This window comes from Carcharodon carcharias, chromosome 8, assembly GCF_017639515.1.
Source record: "Carcharodon carcharias isolate sCarCar2 chromosome 8, sCarCar2.pri, whole genome shotgun sequence".
Lineage (NCBI taxonomy): Eukaryota > Metazoa > Chordata > Chondrichthyes > Lamniformes > Lamnidae > Carcharodon > Carcharodon carcharias.
Window position 1 is genome coordinate 127,615,968 of NC_054474.1, and position 19,824 is coordinate 127,635,791.

At 42.4% G+C, this 19,824-nt stretch overlaps 1 protein-coding gene across 10 annotated transcripts in view; it reads left to right on the forward strand.

The window, feature by feature from the left end:
- Positions 1 to 19,824, forward strand: part of abca2 (ATP-binding cassette, sub-family A (ABC1), member 2) — a 592,304-nt gene that overhangs the window by 238,137 nt on the left and 334,343 nt on the right. For all 10 annotated transcript variants that reach the window (XR_005943747.1, XM_041193236.1, XM_041193243.1 and 7 more), the window contains one exon: positions 2,640 to 2,761. Coding sequence is in view for 9 of the 10 variants with exons in the window: in XM_041193236.1 (XP_041049170.1) it covers positions 2,640 to 2,761 (122 nt within the window). In the remaining variant the exon portion in view is untranslated. The remainder of the gene's footprint in view (positions 1 to 2,639; positions 2,762 to 19,824) is intronic.

A 19,824-nucleotide genomic window follows, 5' to 3' on the forward strand; every position in this document is an offset into this window, starting at 1 on the left:
CCTCAATCGCTTAGCTCTGTCTATCACTTAGGCCTATTTGCATGCCAAACAGCATATGTTGTAGCTTCATCAGGTTGACACCTCATTTTTAGGTATGCCAGGTGCCACTCCTGGCATGTTCTCCTACACTCTTCATTGAACCAGGGTTGATCCCCTAGCTTGGTGGTAATGGTGGAGTGGAGGATATGATGGGCCATGAGGTTACAGATTGTGGTTGAGTACAATTCTGCTGCTGCTGATCGCCAACAGTGCCTCATGGATGCCCAGTCTTGAGTTGCTCAATCTGTTTGAAATCTATCCCATTTAGAATGGTGGGGGGTATCCTTAATATGAAAGCGGGACTTTGGCTCCACAAGGACTGTGCACTGGTCACTGCTACCAATACTGATGTGGAAAGATGCATCTGCGGCAGGCAGGTTGGTGAGAATGAGGTCAAGTACATTTTCTCTTCTTGTTGCTTCCTTCACCACTTGCCGCACTCTCAGTCTATGTCCAGCTTTGTCAGTAAAGGTGCTACCGAGCCACTTTTGGTGATGGACATTGAAGTGCCCTACCCAGAGTACATTTTGTGCTCTTTTGACCCTTGGTGATTCCTCCAAGTGGTGCTCAACATGGAGGAGCACTGATTTATCAGTTGAGAGCAGGGTTGAGGGGCAGTACATTGTAATCAGCAGGATGTTTTCTTGCCCATGTTTGACCTGATGCTATGAGACTTCATGGGGTCTGCAGTTGATGTTGAGGACTTGCAGGCAACTCCCGACTGTATACCACTGTGCTGCCACCTCTGCTGGGTCATACCCAGGGATGGCGATGGTGGTGTCTGGGACATTATCTGTCAGGCATGATTCCGTGAGTATGACTATGCAGGCTGTTGCTTGATTAGTCTGTGAGACAGCTCTCTTTGGCACTAGCCTCCAGATCCTAGTCAGGAAGACTTTGCAGGGTCAACAGAGCTGGGTTTGCCATTGTTGTTCCTGTTGCCTAGGTTGATGCCGGAAGGTCTGTCCAGTTTCATTCCTTTTAGGCTTCATAGCAGTTTGACACAAATGAGTCGCTTGCTAGGCCTTTCAGAGGGAACTTAAGAGTCAACCCCATTGCTGTTGGTCTGGAGTCACATGTAGGTCAGACCAGGTAAGGTTGCCTGATTTCCTTCCCCTTCCTTAAAGAGCATTAGTGAACCAGATGAGTTTTTACAACAATCGACAATGGTTTCATGGTCATCATCAGACTTTTAAATTACAGATTTTAATTGAATTCAAATTTCACCATCTGCCGTGGCGGGATTTGAACCTAGGTCCCAAGGGCATTATCCTGGCTCTCCGGATTACTAGTCCAGTGACGATACCATTATGCCATCACATTTTTCAATCTACCTGTGCTTGTTCTCTTTTAAAATCACTGAGCTCAGCTCTTTCCCAGTTCATCATCATTACATATGATATTTTCTCTCCCACAACTTCATTTAAACCAAATTATGCTGTGGTCACTGTTGGCAAGATGATCTGCTGCCATAACACAATCCATTTGCCTGGCTTCATTTTCCAAAAACAAACCTAGCATTGCTTCCTTCCTTCCTTCATTGAACTAAAAGCCTTTTTATCATTCACCTGGGCTTTGTGCTCAAGTAATAATAAAAACCATGTAATGCAAAGTATCAAGAGTAGTGTTTGACAAGTCTTATTGTCATAAAATACCAGTGATAGCAATAAAATATCAATGATAGCACACTTATCTCGGACTGGAAACTCGGGTGTTCAAGCCTAAAGAATTGAGCCCTTAATGTAATCTACCTACAGTGCAGTACTGAGAGAGTGTTGTACTGTTGGAGGTGCTGCTTTTCAGATGAAACTTTTAACAGAGGCTCCATCTACCTGTTCAGGTTGACATACAAAATCCCCGAGCACCATTTGAAGACCAGCAAAGGAGTTTTTCCAGTTTTGTTACAATCATTTATCCTTCAACTCATTCCACTGAAACAGATTTCATTTACCTCTCTGCTCTTTATGGAACATCGCTGTGCACCAACTGTCTGCCACATTTGTTTAGATAACTACAGTGATTACACTCCAAAAAGTAATTCAGTAACTGTGAAGAGCTGCAGGACATTCGGAGGCTGAAAATGGTACTATGTAAATGCAAGTTGTTTTCATTATTACCAAGGGTTCAGTAAATAATAGCTTCTCTATTCTAGTGTTAGCTTGTCCTTCACATTAGTGTAGCTTGATCTCCATTGTCTAGGAGGAACATGGTTGGGAAGAACACCACGTGTTACAACAATGGTCATCAAATATGGTGATATTCAGAATGTTTATTCAGCACAGCTGTTGAAGTATAAGTGAAAGCTTCGGGGCTGTTGAAGAAGCTAGTTCTCTCAAATGAAGGTAATTTTAGTCACTGCCTCCTTGTAATCAGGACTATTGTCACTCACTTATACCAAGAGTGACTTGCAGGGCTTTGACAGTCAGTTGTATAGCTAATTGAGGTGAGCAGATTAATGTAGTACAACTAAAGATGTCCCTCCTTTGTGTTGTGTTTTCTGAAGAAGGTTCTTATTTTGAATTTGATATAAATATGCAGCAACTTTCAGAGCTTAAAGCTTTGGATTTATTTATTTTGGCTATGCTCTTGTATCTTATTAGGGTTCACCCTTGGGTCAGTTGTAAAGGATCGGGATGAACTTCAGAACTTCTTGACTCACAACTTGTCCATGTCCAATGAAACAGCTGGACTTCTACTGGGATCAAGTGTCAATTTGAAGGAGGTAAGAGAAATAGGATGAAAGTGTCCAGTTGACCAGATGAATTCCAAAACCAGTATCTGTTTGGGAGTTTTATGAAAGAGGCAGGTGTATGGTCAACATACATCAGGTGTGCTGTCGTATGGAGTAAAAGGCTGTAGGAGAAAAGTAGGAGCATCAGGTTTTAATTATGGCATTTTTCTCCTGATCATCTTATGCGCTTGAATTGACCTATTTTACTCATAGATCTGAACACATTTATGATTGAGACAAGAATTCATAAATCTTTATGTTTTTGCAATAAGGGATTGTTTAAGGGAATACAGATAATCTCAAGCAAACCCATTGTAAACGAGCATTTATTTTGCTTGTGCTGTGGTATTTTTCTGAGTGGAATTATTCATTGTGTGAGGACCTAAGGTTAGAGAGATAAGAAATTGATTTAAACCCCGTTAACTAATTGTGCCAAAATTGCTGCGGATTGGAATTGGGAAAGTATTGAATAAAATGTCAGAATGACTGTCTTTTGCTATCTCTACTGCAGGCTGCAATCAAATTATTTATTTGGAGGGAAGTTGGGGTATCTCGTGCACAATTTTTTTTAACTGCTCATAGCAGAGGTGTCATGCCTAACCTTCAAACATAGCCCTTAAGACAAAATGAAATATTCTGGACATAATTTATAATGTGGATTAATTTCTTTTTAGAGAAGCTTTTTCTGATTTTCAGTTTTACACTCTGTCCTTCTGCAAGCAACCAAAGTAAATCTGGCAACTGTCAATCCAAATATTTCCTCCGCATTATGTTGGCCTGTTTCACTGCCATGATTGCAATTGTTTTTGGAGTACTGAATGAACTAAAGGGCCCTCTGTTTATTTAAGATAATACAGGTAGATCTTGACTGTGTGATAGTGTAAATCATTGATGTATACCACAAAAAGCAAGAGACAATTACTTGCTGCAGTAGTATGCAGAACTTCACTGGAAACAGCCTACTATTTCCAAAGGTCGTCAACCATTACTCTTAGCTTTGTAACACTGAACCATTTTCGATCTAACTTGCCACCTTCCCTTGAATTGCATGCGCTGCTACTTTTTGATCAGCCTCCCATGTTGATAGCCTTGCTAAAGTCCATGTAGACAATATCAAAGACCCTACCCTCCTGCTATTCCTCATTGATTCCTTTCAGCAAGTAAATCAGACGTGACCTCCGCTCAAGAGATGCATGCTGACTCCCCTTGATTAATCCATGTCTTTCTAAATGAAGATTTATACTATTCCTCAGAACTTTCCAATAATTTACCACAACCGAGATGAGGCTTATTGGCCTGTAGTTACTCAGTCTACTTTTTTCTCCCTTTTAAACAATAGAGATGGGTTCAATTTAAGTTGGTTTACTTGAACTTGGTGTTTCTGGTGTTACTTTTTTGATCCTCTGTGCCTTTTTGAACATAGCACTGGCTGTTCTTTATATGCAAGTGTATAATCTGAGATCAGCGATTAATTACAGCTTAGAATGAATCTTCTGTAGATTTTATCACTTACACATCTAAAACTAGGTATGACTTGCAAAAATACTTTTTACTAATTCAAATGTTCATTAACTTGCATTTATATATAATTCACTTACAAGGCCATTTTTATTCATTGTCATGACTTTTGGTCCCTCCCTTCTCTCATCATTTCCCATTCCCAGTTTTTTTGCCAATTGTCACAAAGTAGTTGCAGGCTCAGGTCTTTGCCCAGCAAGTTTCTGAATCTCTCTCTCAGCTCCATCAGCATCTATGCACTTATTATGGATTTAAAATGGGGAGTGGTTATAACATTCTAATGATGTGCCTGTAAGTATAATGTTTTGCCACCTAACATGCTGTGATCATCACTAAAGTCCTTTATGTCAGTTCCAACAGCAGCACTTAACATTTATCACGGTGCGTTTCATAAGGCCCATCGTACTCACATTAGGTCCCATTGATATCCATATTTTCATGTTCCCTTTTGTTCCTGGCTGGCACTCCTACCTTTAACCCTCTATTCCTAAGCTCATCCAAAACTCTGCTGCCAGTATCCTAACTCTCATCAAATCTCATTCACTCATCACTCTTGTGGTCACTGGCTTACATTGCTCCTGGTTCAAGCAATGTATTGAAATTCCCATCTTTGTGTTCAAATCCCTCGATAGTACCCCCACTCCAGCCCTCTAACATAGGCCATTTAGCCCCTCAAGCCTGTTCCATCATTCAATGAGATTACGGCTGAACTGTGACCTAACTCCATATTTTATAAAATAAATACAAAAAATGCTGTAAGAACCTCAGCGGATTAGGCAGCATCTGTGGAGAGAACAGAGTTAACATTTCAAGCCGAGGTGATCTTTCATTGGAACAACTGTTAACTCTGTTTCTCCGCACAGATGCTGCCTGATCCATTGAGGTTTTTCCAGCATTTTTTGTTTTTATTTCAGATTTCCAGTATCCACAGTATTTTGCTTTTGACCTATTTTAATATACCTGCCTTCATCCCATAACCCTTGATACGTTTGGCTAATAGAAGTCTATCAATCTCTGTTTTAAACATCTAACAAAGTTCAGCACCCTTTGCATGAAAGAGTTTTTCCTGGTTTCACCTCTGAAAGATTTGGCTCTAACCTTTTTGACTATGCCCTCTAGTTCTCGACTCACTCACTAGTGCTTTCGTTCAATGCACCTGATCCGTTCCCCTTAATATCTTGAAAACTTTGGTCAAATCAGGTATTAACATTCTAAATTCCAATCCAGTTTGTATAGTCTTCCTGGGTCTCTGCTCTCACCAATTCTGACCTCTTGTGCATCCCAATTTTCATTGCCCCACCATTGGCAGTCGCACTTTCAGCTACCTGGGCACGAAGCTCTGGAATTCCTTCCCTAAACCTCTTTACCTCCCTACCTCTCTCCTCTTGTAAGACACTCCTTAAAATCTACCTCTTTGACAAAGCTGTTGGTCATCTCTCCTTACATCTCCTTATGTGGCTCCACACCAAATTTTATCTGATAGTACTCTTGTGAAACACCTTGGGAACTCTGTAAAAGGCACAATATCATTGCAAGTTGTTTTTGCTGAGCAGTGTGGGTGCTGCTCCTGGGGCTCCCTGCCCTCATCAGTGCCTTCAGTTCAACGGCAGTATAGCTCCCACCTCTGATGCTGTCTGTCTGTTCCCTGTGAACTTCGAATAAATGGCTAGCCTGATCATTGGGCCATATGCTGCCTGCTGTCACTACTCTCACCTGATTGCTAACTGGCCTGCCCACTCCGTTCGCTGGTCTTACAGTCCTGCTGCCTTGACTCTATGCCAGTGCCAGCAACAGCTCCATGGTAACCAGAGGGAAAAGCCAGCTGTCAGAGCTGCTTCTCCCATCGCTATTGATCAGCCTTAGATTTAATTAATTTCCTAGTGAGGTTCCACTATACATTAAATTATTATTCCCAGTATATAACAAAAACCTTAAATTCATTAATTGCCTCTGCGTGTCACCATGGCAGTTCAGTAAAAAGAGCACTGAGTTATGCTGCTATAATTCAATGTAATAAAAGAAACAGTTTAATAAGTTGTATTAGATGACCCAGTGGTAAAGATACAGAAAGTAGTTGACAGAATGTATGTGAATGACTTGTATGAATATAATGTTTTTATAACCTCAGTTTATCTGAAAGCACTCTACAGCCAATGAAATACTTTTGAAGTATAGCCACTGTTGTGACATGTGTAGGATATGTGGCAACCAATTGGCAAACAGCAACGTGAAAATGACCAGATAATCTGCTTTAGTGATGTTGGCTGAGGGATAAATATTGATCAGAACATCAGGGAGAACTTCCCTGCTCTTCCTTGAAGTAACACCTGAGAGAGAGTCTCATCTGAAAGAGAGCACTTCTGGCAGTGCAGAGTGTAGGAGAGGAGATCTAAAATTTCACACACACTCCCCCAAAAAACATTGGTGAAACATTCATTTCAATCAGCAGATCAGTCAGAGTTAAACAGTTGCCATATTGCAAAAGGATGATGGGGGAAATCATGAAAAGCCATCATTAGTTTCCACAAATAGGGACTGTGACTATGCATGATGAATCACCATTAAATATTTACTTCAGTGCCAAGTGAGAGATTTTTCATCCAAGGAAGTGATTTCTTTCTCTCTCTGCTCACCATTTGTTTGTTGAACAAAAGTGGTTGTTGCATGTGGTTATGTATGATTTCTAGTTTGCAAGTCAGAAATAACTTATATTTAATGCATTCCTGGAAATGAGAGCCCACAATGTTTTTGCTACAGTGTACTATGATACTAAAAGTTGCCATAGTAAGATTTGAAAAAAACAACACAAGAAAAGACTGCAGGACTCAAGTATTGGCAAATCCCTTGTCAGTTCAGCTTCATATTCCAGATAACAGCGTTTGAGATTTCTAAGCAGCCAATGCAAGGTTTCCCATACTGGTATGATGCACACATCAACAGAAACCATGTACTGTCTGTTCATTGCAATATAAATAATGATTCTTTGCTCTAGGCTTGAAGCAGGACTGAGGAAGATTGCAAAGATCAGGCAAGTTAATGGAAGCATTTCACAACATTAATATCTATGAATGAAGCCAGGTGAAACTGATTTTAAAAATTGTGTATTTCATAGTCCAACACCACAGTAAGGAATATACCCTCTATTACATTCTGATGGAAAGCTGCTCTATTATTTAATCATAGCAATATTGTAATCTTGACACATATTCCACTTTGTGTATTCCTATTTTTCTATCAACATTTCTAATCACTTAATATTTGATGAAATCTGCATTTGAGCAACCAGTGGGGAAATGTGCATATATTGTTGTCTGCTTGCTGAATGTTCTGGTGAGTGCACTGACTTTGGTTTCAAAGCCAGTACTTTTTATGAGACCCTCCCCTAACTGAAAGAGAAACTAAAACTTCAGGTTTCTAGGAAAGTAGGTTGGTAACTTTGTATTCCTGGCTGTGATATCAGATTTTTGGGAAATCAGAATGTGACCTCAGGTTGCTAAGGAAATGCAGGCTGTTTGAATCCATAAGGAACACACACACAGCTGTTAGCGAATGCATTTCAGCAGGAAGTCAAAGCAGGCAGAGAGCTGTGTGTACGAGACAACTAAAAAGATTGAAATTTGAAGATTGTCATGAGTCGAGCTAAGGAGATTCTGCAGAAGTGCATCCTTTTGGTGATGACCACATGCCTGGAACTTGGATGGAGTAAAGCTGTTATCAGAGGGGACTTGATGACAATGTTATGTGTGAAGAAAAGGAGTAGAACTCTACCTGAGGAAGACAGAGTTGTAAAGGACTTGGTGGTTGAACATGGTGTCATATGTGCTAAGGGGACTGCCAGTAAATCCGTGAGATCTATCTTTGTTATATCAGTTATTTAAAGGTTAATTTATGGTTTCCAGTGACTACCATTTGACTGTTAGTTCATTTTTAATTTATGTTGAATTTGCCTTGATTGTAATGTAAATGTATAAAAAGTGAAAGCTTGTCCATAAGTTTCTTCCATTAGGGTCAATGGGTGATTTTGGTTCCTCTCGGTTATCGGTCTCCATGGGATCATAACAAATATCATTATACTTCATGACACAATACTGAATACATGCTGGATGGTGTTGGTTGTTATGGATGGACAATCTTAGAGTTCAGCTGCTGGGCAGGTAATTTGAAGAATAAATGCAGCATAGATTTGGGGCAGTATTTTGTTGGCTCCAGGAGTTCTGGAAAGGAAGCCTCTATGGGCCTAACGATCCTCCTGTTGGGGAGGGGAATGCCCCGTCTAATCTTCAGACCCCTGAATTTTCCATTTTTGTTTATTTACCTATTGGAGTTGAGATCTCCTGCCTGTCATAGCAACCTCCACCTTTCCTGGTGGTGCTGCTGAGGCTTCAGAGCTGCCAGCCCTTGGAGTGGGTGCTCACCCACTCTCCTTAATTGGATGATGGGCTCACAGGCAACCAATTAGGAGGCTGCCTGAGGCAGAATTGCCAAGGCAGCCCTACTCCCAACATCAGAGTCCCGAAGTCTGGGTTTAAATTCAGGCCTTTGGTTTCATAAGACCATAAGAAATATGAACAGGAATAGACCATTCGGCCCCTTGAACCTGCTCTGCCATTCAATAAGATCATGGCTGATCTTCTTGTGTTTTGATTTCCACATTCTCATCTAACCCGATAACCTTTGATTGCTTTGCCTAACAAGAATCTATCTACCTCTGCCTTAAACATATTCAATGACCCTGCCTCCACCACCACCTGAGGCAGAGAATTCCAAAGTCGCACAACCCTCTGAGGGAAAAAATTTCTCCTCATCTCTGCCCTAAAAGGGCGACCCCTAATTTTAAAGCAGTGCTCCCTAGTTCTGGACTCACCCACAAGAGGAAACATCCTTTCGAATCCACCTTATCAAGGCCGTTCAGGATCTTGTATACTTTAAGTCAACCCTCACTCTTCTAAACTTCAGTGGAAACAAGCCCAGCCTGTCCAACCTTTCCTCATAAGGCAACCCACTCATCCCAGGCTAGCCAGCCAATCTTCTATCCATGCTAATAGAGTAAACCTCCTTGAACCACCTCCAATGCATTTACATCCTTCCTTAAATAAGGAGACCAAAACTGCATGTAGTATTCGAGGTGCGATCACACCAATGTCCTGTACAACTGAAGCATAAAACCTTACTTTTATGTTTAGTAATAAAGGATAGCATTCCATTAGCCGCCTTAATTACTTGCTGTATGTGCATACTAACTTTTTGTGACTCGTGTACCAAAATACTTAGATCCCTCTGCACCTCAGAATTATGCAGCCGTTCTTCATTTTTTTTTTGTTCTTCCTGCCGTAGTGAACAACTTCCTAACTTCCCACATTAAACTCCATTTGCCAGTTCTTTGCCCACTCACTCAACCTATCTATATCCATCAGCAATCTCCATGTCCTCTTCACAGCATACATTCCTACCTATTTTTGTGTCACCTGCAAATTTAGCTACCACATCTTCACTCCCTTCATCTAAGTCATTGATGTAAATCATAAAAAGTTGAATCAGAAAAAGACCCATTTGTGCATACTCTCTGCTTTCTGCTAGCCAGCCAATCTTCTATCCATGCTAATATGTTACCCACTACACCATGCGCTTTTATTTTCCGTAATAATTTTTGATGTGGCACCTTATCAAATGCCTTCTGGAAATCCAAGTACAGTATGTCTACAGGCTCCCCTTTATCCACCACGCATATTACTCCTTCACAAAACTCCAATAAATTGGTTAAACACGATTTTCCTTTTACAAAACTATGCTGACTCTTCCCAATTACCTTGAGCTCTTCTAAGTGCCCAGCTATAACCTCCTTAATGATCGATTCTAATAACTTCCCCATGACAGACTTCAAGCTAACTGGCCTATAGATTCCTGCCTTCCCCCCTCCTTGAATGGAGAGGTTATATTTGCTACTTTCCAATCTGATGGAAACTTTCCAGAATCTGGCAAATTTTGGAAAATTAACACCAGTGCATTGGCTACCTCATTAGTTACCTCTTTTAAGACCCGAGGGTGTAATCCATCGGAATCCGGAAACTTGCCAGCCTGCAGCTCCATCAATTTGTTAAGTACCATTTCCCTAGTGATTTCAATTTCACCAAGTTCCTTTCTCCTGTTCACCTCCTGATTTGCAGCTATTACTCAAATGTTTTTTTGTATCCTCTATAGTGAACACAGAAGCAAAATATTTGTTCATTTCTTCCGCCATTTCCTTATTACCTACTATTAACTCCCAGTTGGCTCTTCAGTTTATGGGACCATTTGAAATGTTTGGGCTATAGTCAATTTTCCTTGGAGGTGTCCATGTCAAAGTGAATATTTTCACCAGTATAATACCACTCTCATCTGGTTCTGTTTCTACTGAGGGTGAAAATATTTTGCTGTGAGAGCTTGTGAACTGTTTACTACTGAGTACTCCCTGATGACAGGCCTATACAGATGCTGTGGGATAGTGAGAAGATGTTCAACAGGTGTATGTCCTTGGGCTGCTGCAGCACATGCCAGGGGTCAGACACAAATGAATCCCTCTATCGCCAGCATGGATTGTCCGAGGCTAAAATATTAACTCCAGTTCTGGCTCTTGTACCTTTCCAGTTTTGTTTGCTCCATCATCAACAGCCATGCCTTCAGCTGCCTAGGCTCTAAGGTCTCGAACTCCCTCCCTAAACCTCTCCACCTCACAACCCCTTTCTCCTCCTTTAAGTCACTTCTTAAACCCATCACTTTGATCAAGCTTTTGGTCACCTGTCCTATTATCTCTTTATGTGTCTTAGAGTTAAATTTTTGCCTGATAAATAAAACTCATTCGAATCACCTTGGGACAATCTTGCTACATTAAAGGTGCTATGTTAGTGTAAGTTGTTATATGTTGTGTTAGACTTGCTTTACAGTGGTATTAGAGTGCAAGTTCAGCAGTTTGTATTGGAATGTTAGGTAAATAGAATGGAATATAATATTGTTATATTTTATGTACTGTGTATTTTTCAGGGGGGCAGGTGAAATTGAAGGAGCGGGATTCCCTCCAGGTTCCCGCCTGCCCGGACCACACAGCAATTTTATGTTGGAATGGGCCTCGGACGGGACGCCCACCCTTTCTCCACTTGAGGCCCTTAAGCAGCCAATTATTGGCCAACAAAGAGCTGTTTGCTGCCCAGCCTCAATTTTTAGGCTGGCGGGAGAATTTACCTGGTGTGGGGTAAGCACAAAAATGAACTGGCTTAGATCTCAGGTGGGAGTGGGTGCAGGGGGGGGCATCTCCATTAGAAGCCCCTTCCTGACAGTAGGCACCGTCACACTCCCCCCTAAAGTCCAGTAGCTGCTGGACCTCCCTCTCCCCCACTGGTCTTTCTTCCCGACACCCTGCTCACCCCCATTTGCCCTTTGTGCCCCTCCGAGGCCTTCCCTACCCTCCCTGCTCTGGGACCCCTTAAACTTACCTTGTCCTTTGGTCCCGGGACTTCGGCTCAGGGATGTTGAAGCATTTCCTCTTCAGTCCACTGCAGCTTTTGTCGCTTAGGAATTGGAGAGCTGCCGGCCAATCTGATTCAAGGGTGGAATGGCTGTGGGGCACTCAGAGTCGGGAGGGGTGTGTTCCCTGCTGACTGTCTTGGATGGTGGGGTGGAAGCCCCGCTATCCGAAAAACACAGGCCAATGTTTCGAGTCCTATATGAGTCTGGAGTTCCGAAGAAGTCATATTGGACTCGAAACATTAACTCTATTTCTCTCTCCACAGCAGCCTGACCTAAGTTTTTCCAGCACTTTCTGTTTATATTTCTGATGTGTTGTGTCTTCCATTGGGACCTTATTTATAATGTAGTGCAATATTAATGAAAGGCATAAAAAATACAATTCTGCAGTGTAGAGAGCATATGCATGCAATGTTGCCTCATTGCCATGACAGTATATTATTGTTGAGCTGAATCAGAAGTTCCAACAGGAAGGTCGAAATCCATTAGCAAACAGCCTATTAGTATGATGTTGACAAAAGTAAGATGATCTTAAAACCATTGTTAATTCCCATTCTCCAGAACATTTCTTTTTGCCAGAGATGGCTCTGTGCACCAGAACATTGTGCTGTGTGAAAACTTTGATTTTCAGTATATTTAAAATCATCTGGGGTAGGGAATTCTGTTTCCCCACCTTAGTTTGATCTGAGATTTGAGGGAAACATTGACTTCAAAACTCAACTTATTCTGTTTAATCAATTATTTAACAACTCAATTATACAATCCTGTAAATCCTTAAAAGGGAAGGGTAGGGAAAACAAATCCAGAGCTCCCTAGATGGAAAAGGAGATAGAAATTAAGATAAAGAAGAAAAAGTGCGCTTATGACAGGTGTCAGTTAGAAATTACAACTGAGAACCAAGAAGAATGCAGAAGGTTTGGAAGGAGGTGAAAATGCAAATAAGGAGAGGCGAAGATGGATCCTGAGAAAAGGATGGCAGCCAACAAAAAGGGGAATCCTAAAGTCTCCTATTGGCCTGTAAATAGTAAGATGGTGGTAAAAGGAGGAGTAGGGCCGATTAGGGACCAAAAAGGGATTTACACATGGAGACAGGGGGCATGGTTGAGGTGTTAAATGAATACTTTGCATCTGCCTTTACCAAGGAACAGATGCTGCTGAGGCCACATTGACAGAGGAAGGCTCTGTGCACCAGAACATTGTGCCGTGTGAAAACTTTGATGTTCAGTATATTTAAAATCATCTGGTGTAGGGAATTCTGTTTCCCCACCTTAGTTCGATCTGAGATTTGAGGGAAACATTGACTCTGTCACTGGAAGGGTTGAAAATTGATAAGGAGGAAGTGTTGGATAAACTGTCAATACTTAAGTTAACAAGGCACCAGGACCGGATGAGATGCATCCAAGGATATTGAAGGGAAGTAAGAATGGAAATTGCAGAGACATTGGCAATAATCTTTCAGTCTTCCCCAGACTCGTAGGAGACGGGTAGGGAGGTGCCAGAGGACTGGAGTATTGCAAACATTACACTCTTGTTCAAAAAAGCTTGTAAGGATAAGCCCAGCAATTACAGACCAGTCAGTTTAACTTCGGGTGGGGAAGCTTCCAGAGAAGGTTATTCGGGATAGAATTAGTCACATGGAAATATGTGGGTTGATTAGGCAGAATCAGCATAGATTTCTAAAGGGGAAATCATGTTTAACTAACTTGCTGGAGTGTTTTGAAGAGGTAACAGAGAGGGTTGATGAGGGTAATCCTGTTATTGTGGTGTACATGGACTATCAAAAAGCATTCAATACACTGACACACAAAAGACTTATGAGAAAAGTTCTAGCTCATAGAATAAAAGGGACAGTAGCAAAATGAATATAAAATTAGCTGAGTAATAGGAAACAGAGACTAATGGTAATGGATAATTATGGGCTGGAGGAAGATTTGTAGTGGAGTTCCCCAGGGGTCGGTATTGGGACCCAAGCTTTTCCTGATCTATATTAATGATGTAGATCTTGGTGTGCAGGGGACAATTTCTAAGTTTGTGGATGATACAGAACTTAGAAGCATTGTAAACTGCGAGAAGGACAGTGTAGGATTTCAAAAGGACATAGACAAGTTGGTGGAATGAGCAGATAGGTGGCAGATGAAGTTCAATGCAGAGAATCATGAGGTAATTCATTTTGGTAGGAAGAACCTGGAGAGATAATAAAAAATAAGGGGTACAATTCTTAAGGATGTGCAGGAGCAGTGGGACTTGGGTGTATATGTGCATAGATTATTTAAGGTGGCAGGACAGGTAGGGAGAGTAGTTAATAAAGCATACAGTATCCTGGGCTTTATTAATAGGGCCCTCAACTTCTATGCATCCGGCTCTTTCCAGGTGTCAGTGGGGATCTGTGTGGAGTCTCCCAATCAGCTGTTCATAGTTGCATCAAGCTGGTGACAGAAACTCTGTTCAGACAGGAATTGACTTTAATTCATTTCTGTAAGGACAAGGCCAGCCAGACTGAGCGAGTCAGAGGCTTTGCAGCATTTGCTGGCTTCCCCCGCATCCAGGGTGCAATTGACTGAATACATGGCCATCAAGGCGCCAGCGGGTCAGCCGGGTGCCTTCATCAACAGGAAGGGATTCCACACCATAAAAATGCAGATAGTGTGCGACCATATGATGCATATTCTGCAAGTCTGTGCAAGGTTCCCGTGCTGCTGCCATGCTGTCTACATCCTGAGGTACTCCCAGGTGCCGAGGCTCTTCAGTGCTCCAGCCCGACTGGATGGATGGCTGATGGTTGACAAGGGCTATCCCTTGAAAAGGTGGCTTATGACACCTCTCAGCCACCCTAGAACAGAGGCAGAGAAGCGTTATAACAGGAGCCATGCTTCCACAAGAGCGATGATAGAGAGAACTATAGGTCTTTTGATGCCTGGACCGTTCAGGGGGAGCACTACAGTACTCCCCCAGAGCGGGTGTCACTGATAGTGGTTGCATGCTGCGTTCTCCACAATCTGACACTGGCAAGGGGGGACCCACTGGAAGAAGAGGATCTTGAGGCAGCTGCACAGGCCACAGGTGATGAATCCAGTAGTGAGTCAGAAGAGAGCACAGTGAAGAGAACACTGAGCATGTGGGGAGGCAGGGACACCAGGGATGCCTTGATCCATCGGTCCTTCAGCTAGGCTGCCAAATAAGCGCTACCACCTTGTGCCAGAGCTGCTGCCTCCATCCTGGATGTCTGAAATGACCCTTTCCTTTGAACCCAAAGTCCACTCAGTGCCTGTGCAATAAAGTCTCGAGCCACCCATGTCCAACATTGGTACCCTGCACCACATTAAATGAAAAATGCGAAGCAAACTCAAGGCCATTACGACAAAAGAAAATTTATCTCATGTTGACAGTCAAAACAAATTAACAGAACCTTCTTTGGTCTTCAACCCCATACCATTTAAAATAAGCGAAACTGAAGATCACCCATGACCAGTCCCTCTTGTGCTCATGGTACCATTAACTTACCCTTGCAAGTGCTGCGTCTTGGTGCTCCCCCCTCGATAGCACTGGCATTGGAGACATACTGATCCATGCCAACACGGTACTCACCCATCCTGAGCACAGCAGGTCATTAAACCTCTTGTGGTACTGGACCCAGGTGTGCCGCACAACATCATGGCTGCTGACCAGCGCTGCCACCTCCTCCCAAGCTCTTTTTGTAAGATGCGGTGGCCTCCTCCTTCCATCTCTGGGGACAAGAGTGTTCTTCCTGGCAACCACTTCCTCCAGGAGGACCACGAGGCACTCATCAGAAAATCGAGGGGCTGAATGCCCACCTGACCTGCTTTCCCACCTGGCATCTGCAGCCACATTTGAATCCATAATTTTTAATCTCCTGCTGACAACACCAAAGATGTCTTCATTGCCAGCAGCCTTCCAGGGCCTGACTCTGCCATTTTTAAATCGGCCGCTGGGTCACCATTGGACCTGGCGGCCGACAGGCCCCCGTCCCCGCCTGCGCCTTCCGAACCATTAGGGAGCTGCTGTTCACACTTGACAGGCCTTAATTGGCCCACCAGTGTGAAATCGCTGTCAGGGGCCAATCGCGGGCAGCTGCCCATTCCTCGGCTGCTCCTGGGCCCACCGACCATGCCTGCCTGCCAGACTCAAAATCCTGCCCGTAGAGCACAAGAGCAGGGAGGTTATGCTGAGCTTATATAAGACAGTAGTTAGACCTCAGCTGGAGTATTGGTTACAGCTATAGACGCCACACTATAGGAATGATGTGATTGCAATGGAGAGAGTGCAGAAGAGGTTTACAAGAATGGTTCCAGGGACGAAAAACTGCCGTTATGAAGATAGATTGGAGAGGTTGGGACTGTTGTCCTTGGAGAGGAGAAGGTTAAGAGGTGTTTTGATAAAAGTGTTCAAAATCATCAGGGGACTGGATTGGGTAGATGGGGAGAAACTGTTCCTGCTTGTCAAGAGATCAAGAATGAGAGGGAACAGACTTAAAGTGATTTGCAAATGAAACAAATGTGATGTGAGGAAAAAGTTTTTCACACAGTGGAGTGGTTCGAGCCGGGAATACCTGGAAGTTTGGTGGAGGCAGGTTCAAACGGGGCATTCAAGAGGCTATTAGATGATTAAATTGAAAACAATGTGCAATGATTTGGGGAAAAAGCAGGAGAATGGCACAAAATCATAATGCTCATTTGGAGAGCCGGTGCAGACATGCTGGGCCGAATGGCCTCCTTCCGCGCCGTAACAATTCTGTGATTCTGTAATGCAATGCCCGCTACAGAGGCTCTACTATAAAATTGCAATTGAATGCCCTCCAATTGCCCCAGGATACAACTTGCAATCATCTGCAAGAGGTCAGAACAGCTTGATTGTAATCTTCGAGTAGCTGACTGGATACCTTGGCTATAGCAATGAACCCCGGAGATCATTGTCTTTTTATACCCTTACAGGAGTCAAGAGTTGAACTGACATGGCTCAGTAAATTATGTTGCCCATCTAGCTGCCATGCTACTTAGTCTTTGTGGTTAGTCAATTTTGTTGAAATCTGTGGATAAAATCCATCGGTTCCCTTATCTTCTGTGTTAACCATCTCAACTGTGAAGACATGGTTTCGCTCCAACTGATATCATGGCTATGTCTTGGCCTTCATGTCTAGATAAGGTCACCCCTAGACCCTGCAGTTAGATAACGTGTTTGAAAGATGTTGTTCTTGAGCTGGTTTGCAGCTTAGTTCATTTTGCAATAATAGTGGAAAGAACATCAGAGAGATGCAATGATGTGAAGTATTACCAGTAGGATGAATGGTGTTGAAACAGCCAAAGATGAAATAGAAGGAGTTGGAAGAGTCATAGTGGACTCAACACCCAATATGTCCCAACCAATGCAAAGTCACAATCAACAAAACTACAAAGCCAATGCAGATGAATGCAAATGAGAAGAAATTGTGATCCAACTTTACAGTGTTGTGGTCAGTTTGCACTTTGAGTACTGTGTCTGATTCTGGATGACAAGTAAAGGAGGAGACACCAAGGCCCTGGAGGCAATGGAGAGAAAAGCCATGATGCTGATGCTTTATGTCAGGGGTCTGAATTGTGAGAAAAGACTTCAGTTTTTCAATCTGGAAAAGAGATATGGCTTCAAGCCAGAAAAAGGTAAATTTATGAACAAAAAGCAAAATGCTGCGGGTACTGGAGTCACGAAGCAAAAACAAAAAGTGCCTGAGCAACCCACCAGATCAGGCAGCATTTTGAAGAAAACAAAAGTCAATTGACATTTCATGTGTGAACCCTTTGCCAGAATTAATGGATTAAGCTGGGTTGAATAGCTTTCCTTGTCCATCAAGATGAACTTGATTCATTCTTGTAAGTAAAATGAGCATTGATAATGCAACTAATTCACCTGATCATCTAGTGTTGAAATATGAGCCCTTTTACTGACTTTAGTCATTGGGTGATCACTAGTTGCTGTTCTTATGTTATTGCTTATCAAGCTGCAAATGGATTTGTGGTCAAAGATTAGTCATGATCTTATTGATTAGAGAAGCAGAATCGAAGGCCCAATGGGCCTACTCCTGCTGCTATTTCTTATGCAGTTCGGTTATTAGCTTTCTGGGAGCATGGAGCTCCAGGGAAAACCAGAGGTTACAAGTGCTGATTTCCTCATTCTTGTTTATTCCACCAGACCATGTTGGAGGCCATGTTTGCACTGTTTCTATGGGAAACTTGCAGTATTCACAAGAGATTGGGACCAGAATGCTATCCAAGATGCAGAATATGTCTCTCACCTGTTTGGTTCCTATGATGAACAATTATCTAGGTAGAGTGGCTGTAACACTGTTGTAGAGCAGGTTGGTGCAACACATTTGATGGTCCAATGGGCTGGGGTCCCTTGGCTGTAGCAACAAACCCCTGAGATCACCAGCTTTTCATATCCCTTACAGTGGTCAAGAGTTGAACTGACATGACTGAGTAAAGGATGTTGCCTGTCTGGCTCCTGTGCTATTTAGTGTTGTGGTCTGAAGGGTGAATAGTATTTCTTTGCAACAACAACAATTAATATTTTTATAGCACCTTTAATATAATAAAACGTCCCAAGTGCTTCACATGTGCATTATTAAACAAACTGACACCAAGCTACATAATATTAGGTAAGATAACCAAAAGCTTGGTAAGTTTTAAGGAGAGCCTTAAAGGAGGAAAGCAAGGTAGAGAGGTGCAGAGGTGTAGGGAGAGAATTCTAAAGCTTGTCGCATAGACAACCAATGGTGGAGCAATTATAATAGGGAATGCAAAAGATGCCAGAGTTAGAGGAGCGCAGATATCTTGGCAGGTTGGAGGAGGTACAGAGATAGGGAGGGCAAGACTATGGAGGCATTTGAAACAAATATGAGAATATTAAAATCAAACCGTTGCTTGACTGGGAGCCAGTGTAGGTCAGCGAGCACAGGTGTGACAGGGAAATGGGACTTACTACGAGTTAAGAAATGGTCAGCAGAGTTTGGGATGGCCTCAGTTTACAGAGGGTAGAATGTGGGAGACAAGCCAGGAGTGCATTGGAATAATCGAGTCTAGAGGTAACAAAGACTTGAATGAAGGTTTCATTAGCAGATGAACTGAGACAGAGGGGAGGGTGCAGTCAGGCAATGTTATAGAGGAGGGAAATAGGCAGTCGTAGTGATGGCGTGAATATGAGGTTGGAAGCTCATCTCAATAAAATGCGACACCAAGGTTGCGATCAGACTGTTGCCATGGGGAGGGATGGTATTGGTAGCTAGGGAATGGCGATTGAATCGGGGACCAAAAACAATGGCTTCAGTCTTCCCAATGTTTAATTGTAATATTTAATTGCAGCTTGCATGGGAGAAAACCCTGTAACTGTGCGACTCTACACGTGGCCTAGGATAATGTGACTTGATGCTATACTTGAGTCTATTGTAGACTTTAATAGTGAAAATCCCAGGATAATTACCTTTGGGCTAATAGAACTGAAATATATTGTAGCTTAGAAAATAAAAGCCAGATGGTGCCTCCTTAAAAGCGGCTGATAGCTTTCAAAGTGAGCTGGGACCACCTGTTTATTGCATTGTTCTCCGGTTGACAGATGAAGCAAAGTGTTACCTTGTTTACAGACAGAATGTAATCACTTCTGTGTCTGCTAAATTATGCTAATAAAGTAAATTGACGTCCTTATCCATCAGATAATGGTCAATTGCTTGACATGACTACAAAAGCCATTGCAATCAATATTTGTTTTTGCCAACTAGCTGAGACCATTTAATTTATTGACAATGTGCAAAAGGCTGTTCAGAGACAGAACCAGTGGACTCTTGATCATACATGTTAAAGCATACAGTCTCTAACAAGTACGTTGGTACATTTAAGAGGTAACTTCATGAGCCAATAGAAATGGCATGAGACCTAGGTAAAATTTAAGTAACAAAGGATGCAAAAGGGTTTGATGCATGTTTTGGTTATTAAGAACAAGACTCGTTCTTTATATTTAATTATTTCAGGAATGAGAGGTTGCAGTTACGGAGATAG